The sequence below is a fragment of the Meles meles genome, chromosome 2 (assembly GCF_922984935.1).
Source record: "Meles meles chromosome 2, mMelMel3.1 paternal haplotype, whole genome shotgun sequence".
Taxonomy (NCBI): Eukaryota; Metazoa; Chordata; class Mammalia; order Carnivora; family Mustelidae; genus Meles; species Meles meles.
In genome coordinates this window covers 72,705,736-72,732,179 of record NC_060067.1, presented here as the reverse complement: position 1 = coordinate 72,732,179, position 26,444 = coordinate 72,705,736, and the positions used below count along the sequence as shown (strand labels likewise).

Below are 26,444 nucleotides of genomic sequence, written 5' to 3'. Positions count from 1 at the left end.
GTGGCTCAGTCAGTGAAGTGTCTGACTCTTGATTTCAGCTCAGGTCATGATCTCAGGGTTGTGAAGTCAAGTCTGCACGCTGGGCATGGAGCCTGCTTAAGATTCTGTCTCTCCTCTTCCCTTTTCCCTCTGATCCTCCCCCGCCCCCACAGAGAGTTTCTTAGTTTGTCTCTCTCCTTTTTTTCCTTTGCTCATGTGTTTTGTTTCTTAAATTGCACATATGTGATATCATATCGTATTTGTCTTTTTTCTGATTTTTTTTCACTTAACATTATACTCTCTAGTTTCATCTAGGTTGTTGCAAATGTTAAGATTTCATTTTTTGTGGCTGAATAATATTCCATCGAGTATATATATCACATCTTCCTTATCCATTCTTCTATGGATGGACTCTTGGGCTGTTTCCATAATTTGGCTAGTGTAAGAAATGCTGCAAAAACATAGGGGTGCATGTATCTTTCCCAATTAGTATTGGTTTTCTCTAGTCAAGTATCTAGTGTGGAACTATTTGATCATATTGCAATTCTGTTTTTAATTTTTTGAGGAACCTCCATGCTTTCCATAGTGGATGGACCAATTTACATTCCCACCAGCAGCACACAGGGTGTTTTTTATTGTTGTTGTTGTTTTTCTCCCTTTACATCCTTGCCACCACTTGTTATTTCCTGTATTTTTTATTTTGGCCATTCTGACCAGTGTGAAGTGCTATTCCGTTATGGTTCTGATTTTCATTTCCCTGATGATGAGTCATGTTGAACATCTTTTCATATATCTGTTGGCCATCTGTATGGCTATTTATTTAAGAGAGAGAGAGAGAGATTGAGAGAGAGCACACACAGAGGGAGAGGGAGAAGCAGACTCCCTGCTGAGCAGAGAGCCTGATGTGGGCCTTGATTGTAGGGCCCTGAGATCATGACCTGAACCAAAGGCAGACATTTAACTAGCTGAGCCACCCAGTCACCCCTATCTGTTTGGCTTCCTTGGAAAAAGGTCTATTCAGGTTATCTGCCCATTTTTTCAAATTAGTTTTTTTTTGTGTGAGTTGAGTTGTATAAGTTCTTTATATATTTAGGATATGAACTTCTTATCAGATAAATGTAACCCCTTATCAGATTTGTAAATATCTTCTCCCATTCAGTAGGTTGCTTTTTTTGTTTTATTTTTTAAACAGAAGACTTATTTAAATGCATTTCTACTTGGTACTAACATGTAGGAAAATATTACATTAAATGATTGTTTTTGAAACTGTAAACTAATGAAATAATCCTGGGTTAATTTAATTTGAAACTATAGTCAGATAAAATTAGTTGAGTTGAACTTTAGGAAATAGAAATTCTAACATTTGTTAAGTTATTAATAGAAGTACCAATGAGATGGTATTATCAAATGCTGGCTTCCCAAATTACCCTCCCAAATAACCTGTTGATAAAGAAAAACTGAGTTCATTGCTTATTGCAGTAAGGGAAAAACTGCCTTTCTAGTGTCTATTCAAGTCTTGTGCCTATTTTTTTTTTAAAGATTTTATTTATTTACTTGACAGAGAGAGAGATCACAAGTAGACAGAGAGGCAGGGTGGGGGCGGGGGGAAGCCGCCTCCCTGCTGACAGAGAGCCCAATGTGAGGCTCGATCCCAGGACCCTGAGATCATGACCTGAGCCGAAGGCAGAGGCTTAACCCACTGAGCCACCCAGGCGCCCCAATTCTTGTGCCTATGTAGCACTGTTGTTAACTTTTAAGAATTTTATGTATATTCTGAATACAAATCCTTGCTGTATATGGAATTTAAAAATATTTCTTCCTAGTCTATGGTGCCTTATCCTCAAATAGTAAAATCTACAGTACAAAAGATTTAATTTGGATAAAATCCAATTAAACAATGAAAAAAAATGGATCATGGTTTTAGTGTCATGTCAAAGAGCTCTCCTCCTAGTCCTGGAGCCTGAAGATATTTTTCTATACTTTCTTCTAGAAGTTTTATAGTTTATGTTTCATATTTAGATAGATGATGTATTTTGAAGTAATGTTTGTATCAAGTGTGATGTTTGGGTTGAGATCATACACACATACACACACACATACACACAAACACACCTTCAGTTAATCCAACATATATCTATTGAGAAGACTATTCTTTCTCCATTGATTGCATATGCTCCTTTGTCAAATATCAACCGGCCGTATTTTGTGGACCTATTTTTGAATTATCTGTTTAGTTCCATGGGTCTGTTTGTTTACCTCTTTACTATAAATGTTTGCCTTGCTTACTGTAGCTTTATTATAAGATTTGAAATTGAGTTCTGTGATGCCTCCAACTTTATTCTTCTTTTTCAAAATCATTTTAGCTAAACTAGTTACTTTCCTTTTTCTTAAAAATTTTAGAATTAGCTTGTCTACAACTACCATAAAAAATCCTGCTGGGATTTTGACTGGAATTACATTAAGTCCATAAATCAATTTAGGAAGCATTTTCATATTTTCTATACTGAGCCTTCCAATCCATGATCGTGGTATGTCTCTTCCTTTCATCAGCATTTTAAAATTTTCAGCATAAAGATAAACCTACATATTTTGTTAGACTTAGATACACACACATCTACATATATACCATGATATTCTCTCTTTCATTTTAATATTGATAATTTATGTTTTGGGGTTTTCTTTGTCAGTTTTATTAGAAATTTATGTTTTCTTACTCTTTTCAAAGAACAGATTTTGGTTTTATTCATTTTCTCTACTGTCTTTATGTTTTCAGTTTCATTTCTTCCGGCTCTCGTAGCTATTACTCTCTTTCTTCTGCTTGATCTGGGTTTATTTCGCTCTTCTTTTTCTAGTGACTTAAGGTGGAAGCTGAAATTACTAATGTGAGATCTTTCTTCTCTTCTAAGATAATGGTTTCTTCTAAGATGAATTTCTCTGGAAGTAGTGCTATAGCTGCATGTCACAAATTTTGATAGGTTGTATTTTCATTTCATTCAATTCAAAGTATTTTCTAATTTTCCTTTAGAGACTTTCTCTTTCACTCTGGTTTATTCAGGAGTGTATTGTTTAAATTCCACATGCTTGTGGATTTTTCAGTTATATTTCTGTTATTAATTTCTAATTTTATTCCACTGTGGTCAAATTTTAGTTTCTTTTTTTTTGTGATTTCATCTTAAATTTGTCAGCTTTGTTTTATGATACAAGACATGTCTATTTTGGTGAATATTCTATACATACTTAAAAAGAATATGATTTCTACTGCTGTTGGACATAGTGTTTTTTAAAATATCAATTAAGGGGCTCGGCAGGTCAAGCATCAGCCTTCAGCTCAGTTCATGATCCCAAGGTGCGGGAATGAGCCTGAGCCCTGTTTCTCCCTCTCCCTCTGCTTGCCATTCCCCTTGCTTGTGCACATGCGCTTTCTGTTTCTGTCAAATAAATAAATAAAATCTTTAAAATAAAATAACAGTTAAATCCAGATGGTAGATGATGTTCAATTCTTTTATCTCTTTGCTGGTTTTCTACCTACCAGCTCTGCTGCTTATTGAAAGAGGAGTGCTGAAGTCTCCAACTATAACTGCAGACTAATCTATTTTTTCCTTTAGTTCTGTCATCTTTTGCTTAATGTATTTTGAGTTTCTGTTGTTAAATGTATACACACTTCTATGATTGTCATATCTTCTTGGTGATTTGACCCTTTTACCAGTATGTAGTATCTTTCTTGATCCCTGGTCAAATTTTTTGGCTTTTTTGCACCAAAGTATACTTTGATATTAATATAGCTACTACAGATTTTCTTTGATTAGTGTCTACAGGTACTTCTTTTTTATACCTTTTACTTTTAACCTATGTATGTCATTGTATTTGAACTGAATATGGACAGCAAGTAATTGCATAGTGTTTTTTAATCCATTCTGATGAACTCTCTCTTAATTGGTAATATTTTCATCATTTATATTTAATGTAAATATCAACATATTTGGATTTCCATCATTTTATTACTTGTTTGGGTTTGTTTTTTTTTTTTTTTTTGGTCTCCTTTTTTCTACTTTTCACTACATTTGTGGCCTCTGATTACTTCATTTAGTACATATAAATGTCAGTAAAAGTTCTGGATACTGGAAGTCAAAAAATTAATGTATTCATCAGGTTGAGTTTGGCGAACAAATTTTAGGGAATTACATTACACAGATAGTATTTTCCTAAAATATTTTGCATTGACAAAGTAAAAAAATACTCACAGGAGTTTCTCCTGGGTTACACATCTTTACCTGAAAAATGTCCCCCAAGAGCAAGTCTATGGGTTTATCTTTGTAGAACATTAAAAAAAAACGTACAAAGTCAGTTAAGTCCTCAGATTTAAACAGCTTTCCTATGGAGAAAAAGTAAACAAATCCAAATAACTCTTGAGTGTTTACAAATCCAAATAACAATATATCATAAAATAACACTATATAGTTGTTCACTCTATTAACATGAGAAAAGATCCCCCAAATCATTAAAGATTAAATATATCATATTGCTTCAAAATAAATACAGCCTGAAGTATTAGTGAAGTTGAAGGATAATAAAACAAAATAATACCTCTGCTTAAGTATTAATGATTACCATTTCTGGGCAAGAAGTGTGAAGCAGGTTTAGTATAATGAATACGCTTAGGTAATTTTGATAACCAATGAGATCAATTTTCTAAATCAAATGAAAGATATATACATAATAATAAAAGACATATAAATAACATGAAAGCTATAGGAGCTTTAATCTTTTACTTAATTTTACAGAAACTGATTTACAAGCTGACTTTTGTAGAACTCTTATCAATCTACCAGATTTTTTTTATGTTTAACACTTAATTTTGATTAGAGTACCGTATTATTTCAGTATTTGAGCATATTTTATACGGATTTTATTTCTATTTCACATTTGTGATTGTTCATGATTTGCTGTATTTTAAAGTATGATATTAGTCCAATTACCTTTTTCTAATATGCTACATCTTTAATTTTAAAATTAATTTAATTTAAAAATGAAGTTGAAGGTATAAAATTCAGGTAAATTTTCACTTTAAAGTAAATAGTATAAAAAACATCTAACCATTTAATAAACATGCTCGTAGGATATGAGCATGCTTCGTTTTTTTTCACTAGGAGCTGAGTCTGTATGGGTTACTTAGTGAAATGTATAGTTGTATTTTAATTTTTTTAGCACCAGTATATACGGTGACTAAGTGATTTAATGATAGAAATAGTTGACTCAGTATTTGTGCTTTCCTTATCTGCTGTCAGTATGCTATAAAATTCTGCTTAGCAAACTCATAGTTTTGGTAATATTGAGTAAGAAAATTATTACTATTATAACAACAGAAAACAAAGCCCTTATAAACTTAAGCTTAAATAAGACTTCCTTTTACATATATAGTGCTCCTGTTCAATGTGCTCTTATGATCAGAATGTGAATATTCTCTATCCTTCTCATACCTGACTTTGGTGAAAAAGATAAAAAGGAATTTATAGTTCACAAAGAATGTATCAATAAGCTTACTTCCTCTTCAAGCTCATCAGGTATTACTGCTACCTATAATTCTTCTTCTTATTTAAATCAAAGCTGAGCAAAAAGGTCTTAAAATTGGATTCTATAACACTTAACAAAAAAGTATGGGAAAGAAGGTGATCAAGTATGTATATGAATAATAGATTTTACAAGCAGTCAGAGAAATGCTTTACACTTCTCCCAGTGGCCAAAAAAAAAAAAAAAAAAGTAACAGAAAGAATCAAATATTGTCAAGCGTATGGGGAAGCAGGAACTCCTTCCTACACACTGTTTAGGGGGGTATAAACAGTACAGGCAATCTGCAAAACAATCTGGCTACTAGAGACACTGCTACATTCACCCTCCGTGGTTCTGCTCCCGGGGACAGATATGCCACTTCATTTCTTTGTGGCAGCAGAGAGTTAGAAGCAATCAAGGTCAACCACTCTGAGGCTGGAATATCAAATGGATTATTACGTGGGGCTTATGCAACAGCAGGAGGAACAATAAACTAAATGGGCATAAATCGACATGTTGGCAGTTTTAAAATCTAGTTTTGACAAAAATGTAAGGGACATGAATAAGCTTATCACATGACCTGTTTTTGTAAACTTTAAGCAGGTACAAACATGATCAACACCAAGTATTGACAGGGATACATGCATATTTATATGTATTCTTTGGACACAGTAGAGCACAAACCTGTTGGGGGGTGGGAGGAAATGGGAGTCGGGACTGGGCATAAAACAAAAGAATAAAATAAGAGAAGGCTCCTGCATGAAGAAACGATGACGTGCACCATGAAATGAGTAAGGTCATTCGACTTGCTACCTCAAAGTTCAAATAAAAGGAAAAGTGGAGAAGGAAGAGTAGAGAGAGTGGAAGGAAGCAAAAGAAAATTCATCGAAGAATTTTTTTAAAAAATCACATCATGGGCACAAATTTAGGAACTCCTCGGTGGTGGGTCCGATTCATATATTTTTATACTTTTCTAGGTAGGTCAGCTTTGGCATACCGGAAGTGACAAGGAATTTAGAGTACAGGAGTCCTAAGTTAGAATTCCGTTCTCTAGAACTTTAATTCTTTGAGTTTCTATGTAAACTGAAACTATTTTTCTATGTAAAATCGAGAAGTACACCTTAGTCACTGAACTTGCAGACTCTCAGCAAACACTTAACAAGTGGAATCTTTCCTACATTTTTATAACATATATGTATATGTCAACCTGCTAATTTATATTGTCTATCTAGGAAAAAATTGGTTTGAAAATAATTTTCTGAAATTCAGATACTTGAATTTGATCTTATCTTAAAAAGTATCTTTATAGAAATCATGCCATTCCTTTCCATTTATTAACAAACTGATAAGTTTTTTAAGATTTTATTTATTTATTTATTTGAGAGAAAGAATGAGAGAAAGAGAGCATGAGAAGGGGGAGGGGTCAGAGGGAGAAGCAGACTCTTCACTGAGCAGGGAGCCCAACGCGGAACAACTCAATCCCAGGACTCCAAGGTCATGACCTGAGCCGAAGGCAGTCCCTTAGTCAATGGAGCCCCCAGGCATCCCAAACTGATAAGTTCTTAAGAACTTTTAAGATTACTGTGTGCTTAAAAATAGATATATTGTTTACCTATGAATCCAAGAATTGAAAACTCAATATAAAACCAATTTTTTGAAGTGATATTATGTACAAAATCTGCGATTTTTGTAAAGTATGTCTTTTTAGCTATGATATCATCTTCTAGCTGGAAAAAAAACCAAAAAGTCATTAGTAACTTTGATACTTCCATTGAATAAGTTGCATTCGATTGAGAATTGAAAGTACTTTCAACAGCATACACTGAAGAAAATGTTTTTATGAGGTTAATTTTATTTTTAGTTCAAGTTGCTGAGGGTTTTTACTGTTAGTTTTCACTTTCAGATTCTGAGACCAGAGATGATAGGTTTCTTTCCTAAATAATAATATGGAACACTCAATCTAAATCCTCACTGAAAAAAAAATGGCTTACCTGAATCCATTTTCATCTTTACAAATACTTCCGTTTCTAATTTAAGGCCAACTAGCTTTATGTTCGAGATGACAAGTGCCATGTCCTATGGCCAGAAAGGCGGCTGCCCAAGAGATGACAAAAGGGAACCAGCACTCTCATCCACCACCAGCTGGGTAGAATGATGGTGCACATAAGCCCAAGAATAGTTCTCCCTAAGAGAATGGGAAAGGAAAACTAGAATTTTCCTTTCCTTTCTTTTAAATCTGATATATATTATATATATTATACAACTCTAATCTATGCACTAAAAAAGCCTCCTAAATGATTCAGAAAAATGTGAAAGTCCTCAAGCATATGACCAGAGCACGAAAGAGAACTGCAGTGTTGTAAATTGGGAAGAATTCATTGGCTGGATCTCGTGTTTCTGTTACATTCCACTAACTAGGAATCAAAAGATTTTTTTTTTCTTCCAGTAAAAGAGAGAACCCTGCTTCGGGCATTTTTCTAACAAACTCTTCTTACAACAACATATTGTCACATATATTAAGGCGTACACTCACTGCTGGGAAACATAACACTATTATTTAACAATACACTAGAATTTAGGGAATTCAATCTATATATAATTGCTTTATTTCAGAAATACAGAAAGGCACTGTAGAACTGGGTTGAACATACAGTGCGAGCCTATGTAGGGTACCAATGGTAAGCATACACACTGTCTGACATACTGTAAGTGCTCAAAATACGTCTGCCTAATGTAAGAGATTTGTGGGAAGAGAAACGTAAGGAGCATAATTTCTATTTTTTTCCTAATTTGAGAATTTCTTTACAGTTTGCTTCAGGTAACTAAAATTTCCTTTGTTAACAGTAAATCCAGCAAGAAGACTTAAATAAAATCAACTTTAAACTTCCTTTTGGAACTTAAATATATTAAGTATTTTCTGAATACAAAGTAAGGTGGAGGAACATGATGAGGAAAGGAAGGAATCAAAAGAGAGAAGGAGAACATAATACTTCCACTTTAAATTACACACACACACACACACACACACACACACATAGACACACACACACCACGGTCTTACCTGTAAATAATACATGGCCTTGGGTTGGGCATATAGCATCAAAAAACAAAAATCCAATACTTGTTTGATACGCCAACTAAAGACAGCAATAAAATCTGTTATCATTATATAATTTTTATTTATAAGCACACTTCAGTAATTAAAACAATTTTTACTCTTTGCATAAACATAGAGTACTATATACAGTAAGTGCAATTGAATATGTTATACTGAAAAGTTGTATTAAAATGTTTCCATCTTTATTCAGTGGACCTTATCTGCCATCACTACACTAGGAGAAGCATAATCTACCTATTTTATGTTTTGGTTGAATTCTGACCTGTGTAGTAAAGTTAACATTATCTCTGGTCTTAGGTCTTGTTCAAATAAAAATAAGAAGAAACTCTATTCTAATTTAATACTAAGCTAGGTTTAGGCCACTTCCTGAACATACAAAGAGCAAGACACACTGCAGTTCTGCCCTTCTGAGTTTCATAATCCTGTATGAAAAGACAGAAAAGTAATAAAATCAGAACGATTAGGTAAGTGCTCTACAGAGACATTGGCAATGATGATCTAAAATAAGATGGGATGGGTGGATAAGGAGGCCGGGCATTCAGCGGGAGGACCAGTATTGCCAAGACATGAAACGCACGAGAAAGCGTGTCACCTTAGATTCAGAGCACTGAGAGAGGATGGAAAAGCTGCTGATGGGGTGGGCAGAGACGAGATCAGGAAGGAAAATTTGGACCTGATCTCTTATGAAAAAGGTATTCTGGCTACACATGGAGAATGAACTGGAAGAGAGGCCAGGCTAGGCTAGACTTAGGGAAAACAAATAGATCATGGATGGCCTGAAGTAAGTCCAAGGCAGAGGAATGGAGACAAGGGGGATAATGCAGAAAGAGATTGTTTAAAAAAAAAAAAAAATAGGAAATGATGATGGAGACATAAAGAGCAGAAGGAAAAACAGGATCTACAATATCACCCAGCTTTATGACTCTAAGAACTGATTACTTAATTCGAAACAAAGGAAAATCCCTAAGAGATTTCCAGATTCTGACATACCATTTATTACTGTAAAACAAAACAGAGCTAATAAGTTTTCTGGGAGCAGACTTTTTTTCTGAATTCTGACATTTTTTTTACTTTAGTAATTTGAGGAACCAAATCATTACATTTCTTTTTTTTTTTTTTTAAAGATTTTATTTATTTATTTGATAGACAGAAATCTCAGGTAGGTGGAGAGGCAGGCAGAGAGAGAGAGAGAGAGAGAGAGGAGGAAGCAGGCTCCCCATTGAGCAGGGAGCCCGATGTGGGGCTCGATCCCAGGACTCTGGGATCACGACCTGAGCCGAAGGCAGAGGCTTTAACCCACTGAGCCACCCAGGCGCCCAATCATTAAATTTCTTATAATACCTACGACATTTATAATCAAACGATAGTGATCCTTTATACATGTATAGACCTTTTTTTCAAAATCATTTCATAAATACTATATTTTATTCTTACAATGACTTATCCCAACATATATATTGTAGATTTTATTATGCACAAGGGAAAGCAGAGGAAGGTAAGAAGACAAAGTCTAAACTAATGTCTAGAATGACCTAAGGCAAACAAAAAACTGGAACTAGAATGTACCTGTAATAATTTATAACCCCAGGCTTTCCCCCTTCCTTACACCCTTGCTAATTATTGGCTGAAAACGGAAACACAGATACTCAGTGGTGTGCTGGTGGTAAATGTTTTAACAACTGATTCTTCAGGGAGTAGGGTGAGGGTGAACCACGGTTTGTGTTTTGCCCATCTCCATGGTGTAAATGCTCCTACCACGGCTGATTTCATGCTACCGACTTGACGCTGCTGGACCCAGACTGGGAAGAGCTGCACACAGTCAGCTCTTGCAAGCTAACAGGAGCTGGCTGTGTTTGAGATGCAGTTTATCGGATGCCGGTTCCCACATTACATCTGATGGGGTTATTTAAGGTAGTATGTCATACCTCTCTGATCTTTCGGAGTCCTCAGTTGACTGCTTGACATGTAATATGTTTGGATAAAAAAAGGCAGGTATTGAAATGATTTCTAATGATCCAGACCTTAGTTGCCTTTTGAATCTGTAAACAGAAGTAATTGGAAGCTTGCAACTTAATATTTGATTTACCAAAATAACAGATATTTAAAAAGAATGTCTTTGTGCATATCCACATAAAATTTGTATTTGAATTATTTCACATGTTGATACATGATATCCACATTTTGAAACTAATACTTTTTAGCCTATTTCTTTAACAAATTAGTAAGCAACCTAAAAAAGTTAAAAAATACAATATAAAATTAATTTCCTTTTGTAAAAATTATAGGCACTTTAAAATTTTGCAAGTTTACAATCAGGTATGTACTCTAAAAGATTCAAAATAATAAAACTAACGAGTTAGCATAGAACATTAGATGATTTCTTAAAGTGCATAGTTTTGAGTTTAGTAAGCATCCTATTGAATAGCCTCATGGCTGCTGAATGAGTGTGATTTGTCCACAACTCATTGGATGACTATGTATGCTTTTCAGAATCTTTAAAGTTAATATTTATAGACCAACTAGGATATTATTAAAATGCATGAAATGTTGCTCACAAAAAATACACATCTTGTACCGTCAAGGTAAAGATAGGACACACCAGGTAGAGCATTAAATGGTTTTCCTTTAGAGATAGATAGCATGACTTGACTTTAAATGAGATTTAAATTTAGGCATTACATTATTTATTGAAGTGCTAAAGTCTCAAGAAAATATTTGTTTTATGCTAATAGGTGAAAAAGCAAGATGGGGTTTTATATGCACAATCTCTGTTATGTGCAAAATAAGTAGTCCTCACTTTGCACAATTCTATTATGCATGAATCTGTTACCATGTGTCAGTTAAATAACAGCTCTCCCTCAACAACACTGGTTGAATTTGAGTCTTCACACTGGATTAACCGCAAATAATTCCATAAAGTACGAACTTGATTCTGACTCTTCGGTCCACAAATCACTACATATATCGCCTATCATCACCTCACCATCTCACTGCTCCTTTCAGAATCTGTGGGCGCCTGATTACTGTTACTCTGTTGTTCAGTTCACTTACAGACAGCAAAACATGTGGTCTTCTTGCCTTCATGTGCCATTGGAATGTGGACAATTGTATTCCTTTCATTTGCACCTTAAATTGTTTCCAGGTGTTTCCTAATACGTATGTATGATGAGCATGGGGTAGCAGCAGCGACCTCTAGCAGTGCTAGAGAGAATGTGAGACCCAGAAAAGGGTCTCCAATTTTGCGTCCTTCACTTAACACACTTTGAGCAAGTCATTCACTTTCTCTGACCTTCAGTTTCTTCATCTGTAAAACTGGAATAGCAATACGTACCTGGGCAAGGAAAGAATTCTTCTACAGACATAGATTCTTCCCAGGCTCTATGTATCAATGGAAGAGCTATTGTTTGTTTACTTATTTATTTTTTTAGGTGGGAGTGTAAATAGGTGAGTACAGGGGTTGAAAGGCTTACTGGCTCTTCTGATTTTATAGTATATCAAAAGGAAAGGTTTTTTATTTTTTATTTTTTAAAAGACTTTTTTTATTCATTTATTTGTCAGAGAGAGAGAGAGAGAGCACAAGCAGGGGAAGCACTAGGCAGAAGGAGAGGCAGAACCCCGTGCTGAGCAGGGAGTCCAATGCGGTACTCGATCCCAGAACCCTGGGATCATGACCTGAGCTGAAGGCAGTTGCTTAACCGACTGAGCCACCCAGGCGTCCCAGAAAGGTTTTTTAAAAATCCATTTTAGTATGTTCCTTGAGGAGTAGAAAATATTGGTATGGAAGAAAAGAATGAGGATTTCTATTTGGTTTGGGGTAAAAATTACTAACATAATATCTACATTTTTAAAAGCGAAATTGCATAACTTTTTATAACAATTTAGAATAGCAGAGGCAAGTGAAAATAACATTAAGTTGCAGTATATACAATCACAAAAAGTTTGGATTACAGATGCTTATAAGTAGATTTTATCCTCCAGAAAATTTCAGGCAAAGTACCAAGGCAACAAAAGTCAAGTTACAAGTAATTTCTATCTTGATGGTATAATTTCCCATTACTAATAAACAGAAAGATTCCAGGCTCAGTTTTACTCATTCTGTCTTAAGCAAGACCTTTGAAATCCTGTGTGGGAACACCTTTCTGGGATTCTTTAAATCTTTTCTAGCTTGTTAGGTTATGGATAGCATCAAAAGTTCTTGAGATAATGATACCAGAATTGCTAGCTGCCAGTGACTAGGGAAAATGGTATAAGTATACATTGTTGCCATTATAAATGAATGATTCTACCTTGTGATTATAAAAAAGTGGAAAGTTTATAGCTGCATAGTTTTATATAAAGTAATAGTTATATACAGTTTCATATAAGGTTATATATAACATTAGTTGGGTCCTTTAACAATTATAGTCTCAAATTTAAGACCAATAAAATACAGAGCAATCTTTCATTAACCCCAATGAGCAGACCTAGCAAAGAGTTTTGGCTAAATTAAATATATAAAAATTTATGTGTAGAAATGAAAAGCTACGAGTTTACATTAACTTAGATACAATCTCATTTAAAATTGCATATTCTATAAGATCTATTTTTAAATTATAGTTGTATTCTATTCTCACAAAAAATAAAACAATTTTATTCCAACTCTTTACCCTGTATTGACATTAACATTCTCATCATCACGAGAATCTCTTTTTGAATCATCTGACATCATTCTTTGGTACACATGATCATTAAGTCGAACTAAAATTCTAGTTAGTGACATTGACTGTACATTTTACAGCAAAACATAAGTGTTTTTATACACCAAGTAGTATTTTTATTTGCGATCTTCAAGTAACCACATATTGTAATTTTTTAGTCATCTTCAAAGGATTTCAAACCATATCCCCAGAAATTGTTTGTAAACCTCTGCCTTCCTTGTAACGGATTCTATTAAGACTCCCTTATAAGGACACCAAACTAGCATAGATTTAAGTCATTTCAGGCTAATGTGTCTTCTTCAAACAGTGGTTTATTATGCAGAATAAAGCAACCAAGAGAGGCTATCCTTGAATATGAGAACATTTTAAGGATTCAAGTATGAGATGACTTTTTTCCCTGGGGAATCTTTTTTGGGTAAAATTAGACATACAAGGGTGCTTTAGTTAATCTCTACCAGTTCTATCTCCCTCCACACACATCATCTACTTCAAGGCTTCACTACCATCCTCAAGGTCAAGTTCACTGCCAATACATCACTCATTCTCAACATACTATCTTTCTTTCACAGAGAAAAGAAAATCCTTTAAGGAGGGAATGCTTTCATTTCACCCTTTCTCAAATTATTTTTTCCTACTCCCAACCGTTCCTATCTTTTTCCCCTAAACCTCCTGCCATGTGTACCTTGCATCCAACTCCCCCCTCCCCAACCCCCATAGACTTTATTCATCAGCTCTTTCCCATCCATGAGCGATGAGCACAGGTATAAAGCCAGTCCGGGTGCTCCCATCACCAGACCCGCCCCGCCAAACACAAGTTTTCCTTTAGGCCGCTGTGCTACCAACATCTCTCCCCATCAGTCGAGCTTGCTGAGAATAGCCCAATTCAGTTCTTTACATCTTTAAATTTTATTATGAAAATTACCACACACAGACACAAAAGTGGGGCTATAATGAATCCCTGATCACTTGATTTCAATAACCATTACTTTTTTTAAATCACACTTGTTTCATCCATTCAGCCCCCTTTTTCTTGTTGAAGTATTTTAAAACAAATCCTAGATAATCAGTTCTCACCCTTTCAATCTTCAGTGTCAAAATCAAAAAAGCACATTTATTTACACAACCTCAAGCCATTATCACACCTTACAAGGCTAAGAATTTTAATATCACGTAATAGTCAGTTGATATTCAAATAAGCCCAATACCCTAACAAGTAACTAATGGATGAAGACAGGGGGTGGGGAGGGGTGCTCCGGGGAGTATCAAGGTCCTCTAGTTATAACCAGTTATTTCTTCCTTCTTTTTTAAACTTATTATCCACACCAGTCATTTCAGTTCTTCTCTTTTTCCCTCAACTATCTTTTTTCATAGAACTGGGTCAACTGTCCTATAGAATGTTCTGCATCCTAGTGGTTACGACAGATTGCTTCCTCTGTTCACTGTGTCCACTCTACACTGGCTTTCAGATTACACTAAAGGTTGTTCTGTCTTAAATATATGCTTTCACTCATATGTGGAATTTAAGAACAAAGAAGATGAATATAGGGAAAGAGAAGGAAAAATAAAATAAGAGGAAAACAGAGAGGGAGACAAACTGTAAGAGAGTCCTAGTCAGAGGAAACAAACAGGGTTGCTGGAGGGGAGGAGGGGGGAGGAGGGGGGTGGAGTAACTGGGTGATTAAGGAGGCCACATGATGGGTTGAGCCCTGGGTGTTAGATGCAACAGATGGTTCATGAAATTCTACCTCTGAAACTGAAAAAAACAAAAGACAAAACAACAAAAAAAAGAAGGCTGTTCTGTCTTGTGTGTTGTGTTATATTGTATTTTGGAGGGCAGTGGGCAATAATCTGCTCTAGTTATTACACAGTGGATTTCATTTGCCACACAACAGAAGCCACAGCATGTCTGACTGCCTTAGCGGCAGTGATGCTGAGACTGGTCAGAGGTTCAGGGGAGGGCACCCGAGCCCTTCCTGTGGGTTGCGCATCTGGCCTCAGCCCCATTCTCACACTCCACTCTGCTGGGGCTGCAGGGCCGGGGGCTCTGCAGGCCACAACCCCAGGCCCCCTGCTAGCCAGCTTCCAGGTAGGTTCTGCCCATGGGAGGCAGTATCAAGGGATTAGAAGGCAGTAAAAGAGGAGGTTCTGCTTCCTACTCTGGGGTTGGGGGAAGTCTCCAGCAGCAGCAGGACGGAGCAGCAGGAGGTCGTGTAGTGGATAGAGTGCCCAGCTCGGGCAGCAGGCCAGGGCTGCCATCGGGGCGTTTTCCACAGTGCAGCAGCAGGGGCGGCCCAGTGTCTGCTAGGGGGCTGGGGTGCCCAGCGTCTGCTGGGGGGCTGGGAGGCTATAACGCTAGCTCCCTTTATGCTTCTCCCACTTCCTTTCTTCTCTTTTGTTCTCTCAGCCTCTGTCAACACTTTCTTGACCAATTCTCTGCTGAATTCCCTCTATCTGAATGACCAAGGGTTTCCTGTTTGGAGGCTGGCTGGCACACCTTCCTGGTAACGGCCGGGTCCACATGTCCCTTAAGGACATGCCTGAACCAGTTGTTTCAAAACGGTGGTTTTCTACTTCCATTCATTCTGCAGTTATTAGCTAGAATTTTTTTGACGAAAACAACTTTGCTCCTCCCCCGCCCCCGCCCCCCTGAGGTATCTGGTAAGGAGACAAAACAAAACACCTTGCTGATGAAGCCAAACTTGTCTGATGGCCAGATTCTGCTTGAAGGCCGAGTTTGCGACCCTGGTCTGTAGCACAAAGTGCATAATGTTCAGCGTGTTACCCAAGCTCTTCCTGATCTTATCCCAGCCAACCTGAGCTCCCACTGATACTCCTTCCTTAATCCCAAACGCCCACACTCCACAATACACTTCCATTTCCACAAACCTAGTGTGTTCCTTTTTGGCCTTTCTGCCTTCTCAAGCAATTGTATTTACCAAGCATTCACTTTCTCCTTTTATCTGCTTTAACAGTTTCTTTGCATCTTGCAGGTAGAGTGAAAGGCTTCCCCCCTCTACGTGTTCTCATGCTGCCCTCTCTACACCAGTACGAAACACCAGCTTCCTGGCTGTGATTTGTTTTTTACCGATTGTATCACCCACTTGAACATAAAGATCTGAAAGGCTGCGTCCATTCCGCAGCATCTTGCTTGGTAAACAGCTTCATGTTGGTTCATCATTATGTGCTGGCCTCTCCCAGGCTACATCCAGCAGGAGATTATAAGCAGAAGCGGAGAATGTGACTTCGTACATTAAGGACAAGAGAATGCTTAAAAAATAACCTAGTAGCCTGCTCTCAGGGGAGGTAGATTTCATGGAGAATAGACACAACAATGATAACACGCACAAGCCGGATTTCGTTAGGCAGACAACCTACAAAATTGGGGAAAGTTATAAGCTATACTTTGTCATAGCTTAGAATGACCCGTAGTTCCAAGTAGTTCTTTCTATACAGCTACGCTCATCACAATGAATATGATCACTAATGCAATAATATAATTGGGCAGAAAAAATAAAACAGAAAAATGAAAGAACAGCTATTTTCAAACTTATCAAACACTACTTACCTTTTTGTAATCATGTCAACAACAGATTTTAAATAATCTTCATCTCTCTAAAAATGAGAAAAATATTTCACTGAAATTAAGCACGCCTCATAGTTTTGGTACTATATGGTTGCTACACATTAGTCTAGTTTAGACATGGAATGGCATTGCTTCCTAAGAATTTTTTGTTTTTTCACTGTCTATAAAAGAATTTAAAATACCCACGTGTCTAAAATACTCAATTTGAATACTGAAAATATTTCATTCTTCCTTTTGTCACAGTACAAAATATGACTACACATTATTTACACTTAAAAATTAGTATGCAGGGGCGCCTGGGTGGCTCAGTGGGTTAAAGCCTCTGCCTTCGGCTCAGGTCATGATCTCAGGGTCCTGGGATCGAGCCCCATATCGGGTTCTCTGCTCAGTGGGGAGCCTGCTTCCCCCTCTCTCTCTGCCTGCCTCTCTGCCTACTTGTGATCTCTCTGTCAAATAAGTAAAATCTATAAAAAAAATTATACCACAGTTTTCCAGATGGTATTACTCAGCTTGATTCCCAAATTTTCTTACATCAACAAACCTTGTGTGCCTACTCTTTATCGAATTCTGTGCTAGATTAGATGAAAGATTCATTTGTAAATAGCTTTTGGTAGTACATTCTCAGATTTTTTTTTTTTTTACAAAAGTGATTAGCATTACACAATACTGCCTCAGGGCCCCAAGCATTCCTAATATAAAATTCTGTAAAATTTTGAATGACATTTCTATTGTCAAATCTGAGTACTCTGAACTGTATATAGTCAGACCGCTTATTTTAAAATACCCATCATGATGCAGATACCTCTGACAGTACTTAGAGTTCTTAAGATAGCCATAAATTGAATCACCAGCTATTTGCTACACTGAAATATTTTATATATTTTATTTATTTATTTATTTTATTTGACAGAGAGAGATCACAAGTAGACAGAGAGGCAGGCAGAGAGTGGGGGGAAGAAGGCTCCCCGCCGAGCAGAGAGTCCGATGCAGGGCTTGATCCCAGGACACTGAGATCATGACCTGAGCTGAAGGCAGAGGCTTTAACCCACTAAGCCACCCAGGCGCCCCTATTTTATATATTTTAAACATAGTACTAAAGTTACATAGTACTTTACTAGTTACATAGTTACTAAGCTAAAGTACTAAACGTCTTAAAGCTCTTAAGCATTCTACATTCTATTATAAAATTTGTCCCTAATATTTTATTACTGGTCTAAACGTTTTAGGCAATGTACACTGTGTCAGCAGCAAAGAAAGAAAGATTATAATATGTAACACACAGAAATGTGACAAAGCATTTTGGAAATTATGTATATGCTTTCAATATTAAGAAATTAAACTTGGTGAGAATGACTATTTAATCTTTTATTTATATTTTCCTCTTAGTCCTTCTATGTTTTGTTTTTTGAATTTTTCTCTGCATTCAAAGACATGTTTATTATAGAAAATTCAAATAAAGAAAATATAGAAAGGATAACAAAGATCCCTCTTTTACTCTTACTATCCAGAGATAACCTTCATCTATATTTTGGAGATCATTATTCCAAGAGCCTCTCTCTTTTTTTCTTTAAATACATTTCATCTGTATCTTTCTTACCTCCTTTCTTCGATCTATCACATTTTACATAAATAATATCATGTTAAGTGTGATGCTTTGCAACTTTTTTCCCACTCAACAACATGATATGGACATCATTTTACGTCAGTGAATACAAATATTTGTTCTTTTTTCCATGGTTACAATTGCATTGCGGATATTGCAATGTAGACACAAGGATTTAGTCAGCTTCTTTTTGATAGACATTTCTGGTGGTTTCCAATATTATGCTTTTATAAAGCAATCATGCACTGAAAATCCTTGAAATAATTAATTACTTACTGAACACTTACTATGTGCTATGCATCATTCTAAATACTTTAAATATAATAGCTAATGTAACAGACAAAACAACCCTATGACACAAGTAATATTATCATCACTATTTTGCAGAGAAAGAAAGTGAAGGATAGAAGGGTGAACTTGTTCAAGTTCACAAGCCAGGAAATGGAGGAGCTGGTATCTGAACCTTGGTGATCTAGATTCAGAGTATGTGTTCTCCACCACTGTACCTACTGCCATATTTTTATTATTGTGGAATTCTTGCCTGATTATCTCCTTAGGATAACTTCCCAGAATTGAGATTTCTGATACAAAGGATATACACATTCTAAATCTAACACAAGTTCCCAAACTCCTCCTCCAAAAGGTTTTATGTTGTATTTATACAGTGCTTTATATAAATTTTACATGGCATTAGAGGGCGAGATAGAAAATTTGGGAACCATTAGACACAGATTCGAATCTGCTATATTAATTACTGGACAAGTTACTTACTTTCTATAAGTAACTCTGTAAGTAACTCCAGTTTCTTCAACTGTAAAATCAGGATAGCTCTACCTACTTTACAAGGATGTAATGCAGGTTACAAATAATGTCTATTAAAATGGTTTATAATCCCTCAGTTATAGAAAAGAGTCCCTCCATATTCATGGTGTTATTATTACTTGAGTTAACATAAATTATCTCTTGATTCATATACCTACCTTTTATTGGGCCAGCAGGTTTTATTACTATAGCTTCAATTTTAATGTTCTGTTTGTAAATATAATTTTGTACTATATAGTATGCAGGACTCCTAGTGACATATTTAACAATGCAATCTTACTTCTCTACAAGGAACCACTATATTTTCTTTTTAGACTGACATATTTAATTTCTTCTCAGGGGTGTCAAACAGGTATTAAATACATTGTCTGCTATCCAACAAAGGCATCTATGCATAGCTTTTTTAAATTTCAGGAAAAAAAATCCAAAACGATATAGCAATTACCAGGGAGGAAGGGTATTGGGAGACCATAGGCTGGGCACAAGGAGAACCACTTATTTTTCATACGTACATCTGCAACAGAAACGATCACCACGGAGTCCTTCTCTTCCGAAGGAGTCATCCTGGAGACAACAGAATTCAGTGTTTGCTTCAAGTAACTCTGATTTCCTCTGTTAACAGTGGAAATACCCAGTGCAAAAGAGACTGCAGACAGAGGAGCGTGGAATCATCATTTCAAACCATAGAGAAAAACCACAATTTATCATTAATAGCTATGCTTATTACTGCATTTGGGTTAGTTGTATGGTCATAAGTAGTATCCAAAACTAAGTTATAAAAATTACCCAAACTACTATTAATTTTTATCACAAAGTTCATTTTCTGCCTGAACAAATGCCAATTAACTGTGGATTGTTAGCTGTGGATTAGCTGTGGATTGTCCTTTATATAAAGTTAGTGTTTTTTTGATTCCTGTTGAGAAATCTTTGTTTATTTTCAGGTCATAACGATATTCTCCTGAATACGAGTATCTTCTCGATGGTTTATTGCATGCAGGAGGATGAGGGCCATGTCTTGTCTGCCACGATTCCCCTGGTAGAAGCCAGTTACTTGAGGACATGGGAGGACTGCACAAAGAAGTTGTCAGGCTGAAAAGTCGTACTGGGGAAGGGACTTACGTGACAAGCTAGTTGTGGTCGGTAGGAGGTGGTGGGTTCACTGCAGGCAGCGATCAGCTTGTGCTAATCACCTGGCTTATTCATAGGGACTCTAAGTGTGTAGAGGTTGCTGGAAAGGAGGGGAAGTGGCAAAAACTGATCTGAAAGATACAGTCTATTGTGCAAGGAGCTAGCTTCACCCTATATGACCTGAAGATCCACTAACGGATTTTAAGTAAGAGTTGAGCATGACGTTATCCATTTTAGTACATAGCTCTGAAGAGGGTATGAAGAATGGATTGACTTTAGCCAGTTTACAAGGCTATTTCAGTACACTGGGCAAGAAATGAAAGCTCAGAACAGTTATAGAGGGTAGAGAGCAGAAATTACTTGAGATATACTCAGAATATAGGACAAATAAGACTGGTCACAGATTCCCTTGTAGGCCTTGCTACAGGCTTCAGTGCATTTACAAACGTTTTATGTGCTATGATCTTTTAGTTACCAGGAAAAAAAAATCTCCTTTTAAATTACCTTTGGTATTGAAGATTTATAGGCAAACTGATCCTCCCAAGAACCTATGAAAATCCACCAAAGGGGCCTCAAAAGGAAGATCAATATATACAGCATGAATGGAAATCAGGAAATAGATGGGAATTAGAAAATTATCCAGGATTTAACACAATTCTGCTAACTAGGTTACCTAAACATCCCAAAAGGCCTAAACGAGTTCTGCAGTTTTTCTCAATTACAAACTTCTCTCCCTCCTTCCTTTCACTCTCTGGCATGAGCTTCTGCTTATCTTGGCTGATGTTTATTTAAGGCTATATTTATTCTTGGTATCTCATATCTTATAGTGTTCTTGGTATCTTGTATTTTATAGTGTCTGTATACTGGAGTTTTTCCCCTATGTCTTTCCTCTCCTCCCTCTGTTACCTATAGCATTGGGGTAGCACACACTTTTTCATATATTCACACACATGTATGCATGTCTATGCACACACACACATGCCACATTCAAAATACTCCCAAGACGGAATCTGATGCAGTTAAAGATTCAAGTGTGATCCCAGGAAGCACCTTAATATCTCTAAACCTCTATTTTCTTAGGTGTAAAATAGAGATAATCATAGGTCTTACTGTAGTGGGCTGTGAGGGTCAAATGAGGAAATGAGAGAAAACAGAGAAAGCAAGCACAGTAAGTCCGTTTACGGAACCCAGGGAGAATTCAGATGCAAAAGGCCACACGGGCACCCCCATCCCAGCACAGCAGGCTTTGCAGAGGCATGTGCTATGGAACAATACTACTTATTTCCTAGGAACCACATAGATCAGACAGAGGTCAGTAAGCTGCTTCGGTAAGGCACCAGACAGTAAACACCTTTGGCTCTTGGGCCATCCAGTCTTGGTCACAACTACTCCGTTCTGCCACAGCAGCACGAGAATAGCCACAGACGAGTAAGATGAATACTGACGAGGCTCCAACCAGATCTTACTGTCAAGTAGCAGGTTTGGCCAGTGTGATGCAATTTGTAGCTGCTGGCCTAGAGTGACTGGCCCATTAGAATAAACAAGGTCTGTGGGACTCACACTAAAATCTCTGCTTCTAACTTAAATGCTTTGTCTCTTCTTTAATACCTGTTGAAGTTAAATTCATGCTTTAAGGATCAGCTCAAACATCACCTCTTCTGTAAAGTTTTTGCTGACCTTGGTCACCAGAAAGATAGGGAAATAGGACGATAACTAGATAAGAATGAACTGATCAAAACCAAGGGAGATGAGAATTGCCTGGTACTTAGCAGATGCTTAATATAAGTCAAATGTAGATGTGACTTACAATGACCTAGTTTCAAAACATCCTATTCAAACTGAATTTGAATTCAAGTCTAAATATCTGTTGAACTATTTTTTTGTGCCAGGCCATATACTGATTGCTGGCAGTCCAAATTAATGCCACATAGGCTGGTGGCCTATATAGCAGAGCATTATATCAATGGATTACATTTTAAAACTTAAAAGCAAGCACAATAATAATTAGAGAAGCGTTCAAAAAAAGCTTAAGGGGCGCCTGCCTGGCTCAGCTGGTACAACATTCAACTCTTGATCTCAGGATTCTTAGTTCAAGTCCAACATTGGGCACGGAGCCTATTTTAAAAATTAAATAAACAGGGACACCTGGATGGCTCAGTTGGTTGAGTGACTGCCTTCAGCTTAGGTCATGATCCTGGAGTCCTGGGATCAAGCTCCACATGGACCTCCGCATCAGGCTCCCTGCTCAGCAAGGGGTCTGCTTCTCCCTCTGCCTTTCCCCCTCTCATTCTCTCTCTCTCTCTCATTCTCTCTCTCAAATTAAATAAAATCTTTAAAAAATTATAAACAAAAAACAAACGACAACAAAACTTAAAAGCATGTCCTCAAAGATCAAAATACCTATATTTTATTTTCTAAGTTTGCTTACCACCTGTTTTCTCTTTGCCAATGATTACATCAGGATAAATTCTGCCTGCTTTCCTTAGATGAGGAAAAAAGAACTTTAGGATTTCAAATGTATTAGATGCTGTTTCACTCTTACCCAAGGTATTCATTTTCTTCTCAACTGAAAGAAAGAAAAAATAGAGTTTCTAAGTACATGACCATAGGGATTTTTCTCTGGTACAAATTTTCATAACGAGATAAACAGATTTAATATTCAGTATATAAGACATAAAATTAAATGTGAATTATTAAAATCATACAGCTACAAAATATAGTTCAAATATTATTGATTCACATTTATTTAAAAAGTAGTATCGAAGTCTAGCACTATGAGCTACATAACCAGAGACTGAAAGAACTGTCAGTTCTCAGTGAAGTGTAACTGAAACATGCTATAATTGATCTGACCTGACATTTTGATTAATATCACATTACAGTTTATATCCTAAACGTTGCTTTGTAGCTTAACATTTAATGATTCTACTTATACAATTCATTTGAATATACCTCTACAATTTTGAAAAAGAAGAACAAAATTAGAAGGCTCACACGCTATTTAATTCGTATTACATAATATTACTGTATTATATATTAGTATGTATTAACAATAATACATAATCAAGACAGTGATATTACATTAAAAAAGATACATAGAACGATGGAACAGAATAGAAAATCCAGATCTACATAAATATCATCAATTGATTTTTGGAAAAGGTGCAAAGGCAATTCAATGCAGAAAGGACAGCCCTTTTGACAAATGGTGCTAGAATACTTGGACATTCATATGAAAAAGACTGAATCTGACCAGTACTTCACACCATTTATATAAATCAATTCAAAAGTTTCATAGACCCAAATTTAAAATCTGAAAGTATAAAATTAAAAAACACATAAAAGAAAATCTCCATGACCCTGAAGAAGGTAAAGTGTTTTTGTTTGTTTGTTTTTTAACTTATTTGATAGACAGAGATCACAAGTAGGTAGAGAGGCAGGCAGAGAAAGAGGAAGAAGCAGGTTCCTGCCGAGCAGAGAGCCCAATGTGGGGCTCAATCCCAGAACCCTGGGATCATGACCTGAGCCGAAGGTAGAGGCTTTAACCCACTGAGCCACCTAGGCGCCCCTAAAGTGTTCTTAAAGATAACATCAAAAACATTATATAAAAAGAAAAATTGATAGATTGAACTTCACAATTAAAAATGTTTGCTTTCTGAAGGGCACCGAAAGGAGAATGAAAAGACTAGCCATGATTGGGAGAAAACATTTCCAAATCACATATCCATTTGATATGTATTCAGGATAATATATATGTATTTTTTAAGGAAAAAAAATTTTTTTAAAGATTTTATTTATTTCACAGATCATAAGTAGGCAGAGAGGCAGGCAGAGAGAGAGGAGGAAGCAGGCTCCCTGCTGAGCAAAGAGCCTGATGTGGGGCTTGATCCCAGGACCCTGGGACCATGACCTGAACCGAAGGCAGAGGCTTAACCCACTGAGTCACCCAGGCGCCCCAAGGAAAAATTTTTTAAAAGATTTTATTTATTCATTTGACAGAGACCACAAGTAGGCAGAGAGGCAGGCAGAGAGAAAGGGGAAAGCAGGCTCCCCGCTGAGCAGAGAGCCCAATTCAGGGCTCCATCCCAGGACCCTAGGATCATGACCCAAGCTGAAGGCAGAGGCTTAACCCACTGAGCAATCCAGGCACCCCAGGAAATTTCTTTTAAGAAAAAAATTTTTAAAGAAAATTCTCTTCATAAAAAAAAACCTATATATGAATGTTTACAGCAACATGTACTTATAATTACCAAAAAAGTGAAAACCACCTAACTGTTCTTCAATTGGTAAAAGGATAAACAACTGTATCCACTATACATCCAATCATAGTTTACTCAGCAACATAAAGGCAACAAAGATTTGGTCCCATAACAACTTCGATGAATCTTTGCTAAGTGAAAGAAGTCAGTCTCCAAGGATTGCACACTGTATGATTCCATTCGTATGGTATCCTGGGAAAGGGAAAACTCTAAGAACAGAGAATGGATTGCAAGGGATTGCAGGTGGTTGCAAGGGATTAAGAGTGAGGACTACCTGACTACAAAAGAGGAAACAGAGGCAGGACTTTCCTGGACTTATATCCTGGAGAAATGGGAGCCCCTGCAGGATGATACACAGGACAGTGAACCTTCCCTTTGGTTACAGTGGAAATAGGCAGGGACAATTCTGGGGAAAGAGGAAAAACAGAGAAGTATGTTAGCAGTCATTCAGATGAGGCATGAAGGAGGCTTGACTAGCAGAGATGGTGACGGGAAAATGTGGACAGATTTGTGAGATAGTCAGGATTGTGAACTGACTGAAATGGGCATATGCGAGAGGAGGTGGCGGGGAGGGGCAGGAGGGACACTCAGGGTTCTGGCCCATCTAGTGCATGGGTCACGATGGTGGTGCAAGTCACAGGGAAAACACAGTAAGACCATTTCTGAGCTACAGAGGAGAGGAAGTATATCAGTGATATCTCTTACCTGATTTTTCTATGTCTCACAATAAAAGAACAAGTACTAATTTAGTTATATTTGTTGGGGAGAAATATCCTAAAATCAGAAAGGCACAAAATCTTAATTCCCAAACACAAAACACAAAACCAACAAACAAACCACCACAGGTAAAAACAAAAGCAACACAAACCTAAGTTTATGGACATAGTTTTTCTCTGTGTCATTTCATACTTCATTTTACCCAAGGCTTTGATCAGCTCTTGGCGATTTCTTTCAGTTTTGTTTTTTAAACGTAGCATTTTTTCCTTAAACTCCAAAATATGGTTTCTACAATTAATTAATTGATTACCTGCAAGGAAAACATATGTGTATATATTTATATACATAGCAACGATATCATACCATTTTCTATAACATATAACAAAAAAAGTAAGATATACACTTCAATGTAACTATAACATATATTTGTGTACATATACATGTACATAGTTTATATATAAATGTGTGTATATGATAGACATAAGAACAGGCTAGAGAAAGAGTGAGATGTTAAAACAATACTATCTGGAAGGTGGAATTATTATAAATGGTTTTTGCTTTATTACTTTGTGCTTTTTTATATTTTCCAAATTTTCCATTTTGTGCACATACTAGATTTGTAATTAGAGAGAAAAACCAATTGAGACCAAAAATTCACTTTTAAGAATTTATTTGAAAAACAAAACCAAAAATATGTACCCAGATTTGGCTCTAAGGATGTCTAACGTAGGCAGCAGCATTACTAATCACTATAAGAAAATCAGAAACAGCCTAAATGTTCAACAATGGATATATGCTAAATAAATTACAGAATATCCTTTTAAAAGTTACAGAGGCTCTCATTTTAAATCAAGTGTAACTGAATCCCAGTTTCACCACGTAATACTTGTGTGACCTTGGACAAGCTATTTTATGTTTGTTAGCCTCTGTTCCTTCGTGTACAAATGGATATATAAAAATCCCTGTCCCAGAATTGGGAAGAAGTGATACA

The 26,444-nt window shown here is 36.5% G+C and overlaps 1 protein-coding gene across 1 annotated transcript in view; it reads right to left on the bottom strand.

Moving 5' to 3' along the window:
• MGAT4D (MGAT4 family member D) overlaps positions 1-26,444 on the bottom strand; it is a 48,720-nt gene that overhangs the window by 5,871 nt on the left and 16,405 nt on the right. The window contains exons 2-9 of the mRNA XM_045997399.1: positions 25,605-25,763; positions 22,906-23,043; positions 19,862-19,995; positions 16,907-16,953; positions 10,570-10,683; positions 8,588-8,663; positions 7,139-7,253; positions 4,221-4,351 (exon numbers count right to left, since the gene is read on the bottom strand). Coding sequence (XP_045853355.1) covers positions 4,221-4,351; positions 7,139-7,253; positions 8,588-8,663; positions 10,570-10,683; positions 16,907-16,953; positions 19,862-19,995; positions 22,906-23,043; positions 25,605-25,763 — 914 coding nt within the window. The remainder of the gene's footprint in view (positions 1-4,220; positions 4,352-7,138; positions 7,254-8,587; positions 8,664-10,569; positions 10,684-16,906; positions 16,954-19,861; positions 19,996-22,905; positions 23,044-25,604; positions 25,764-26,444) is intronic.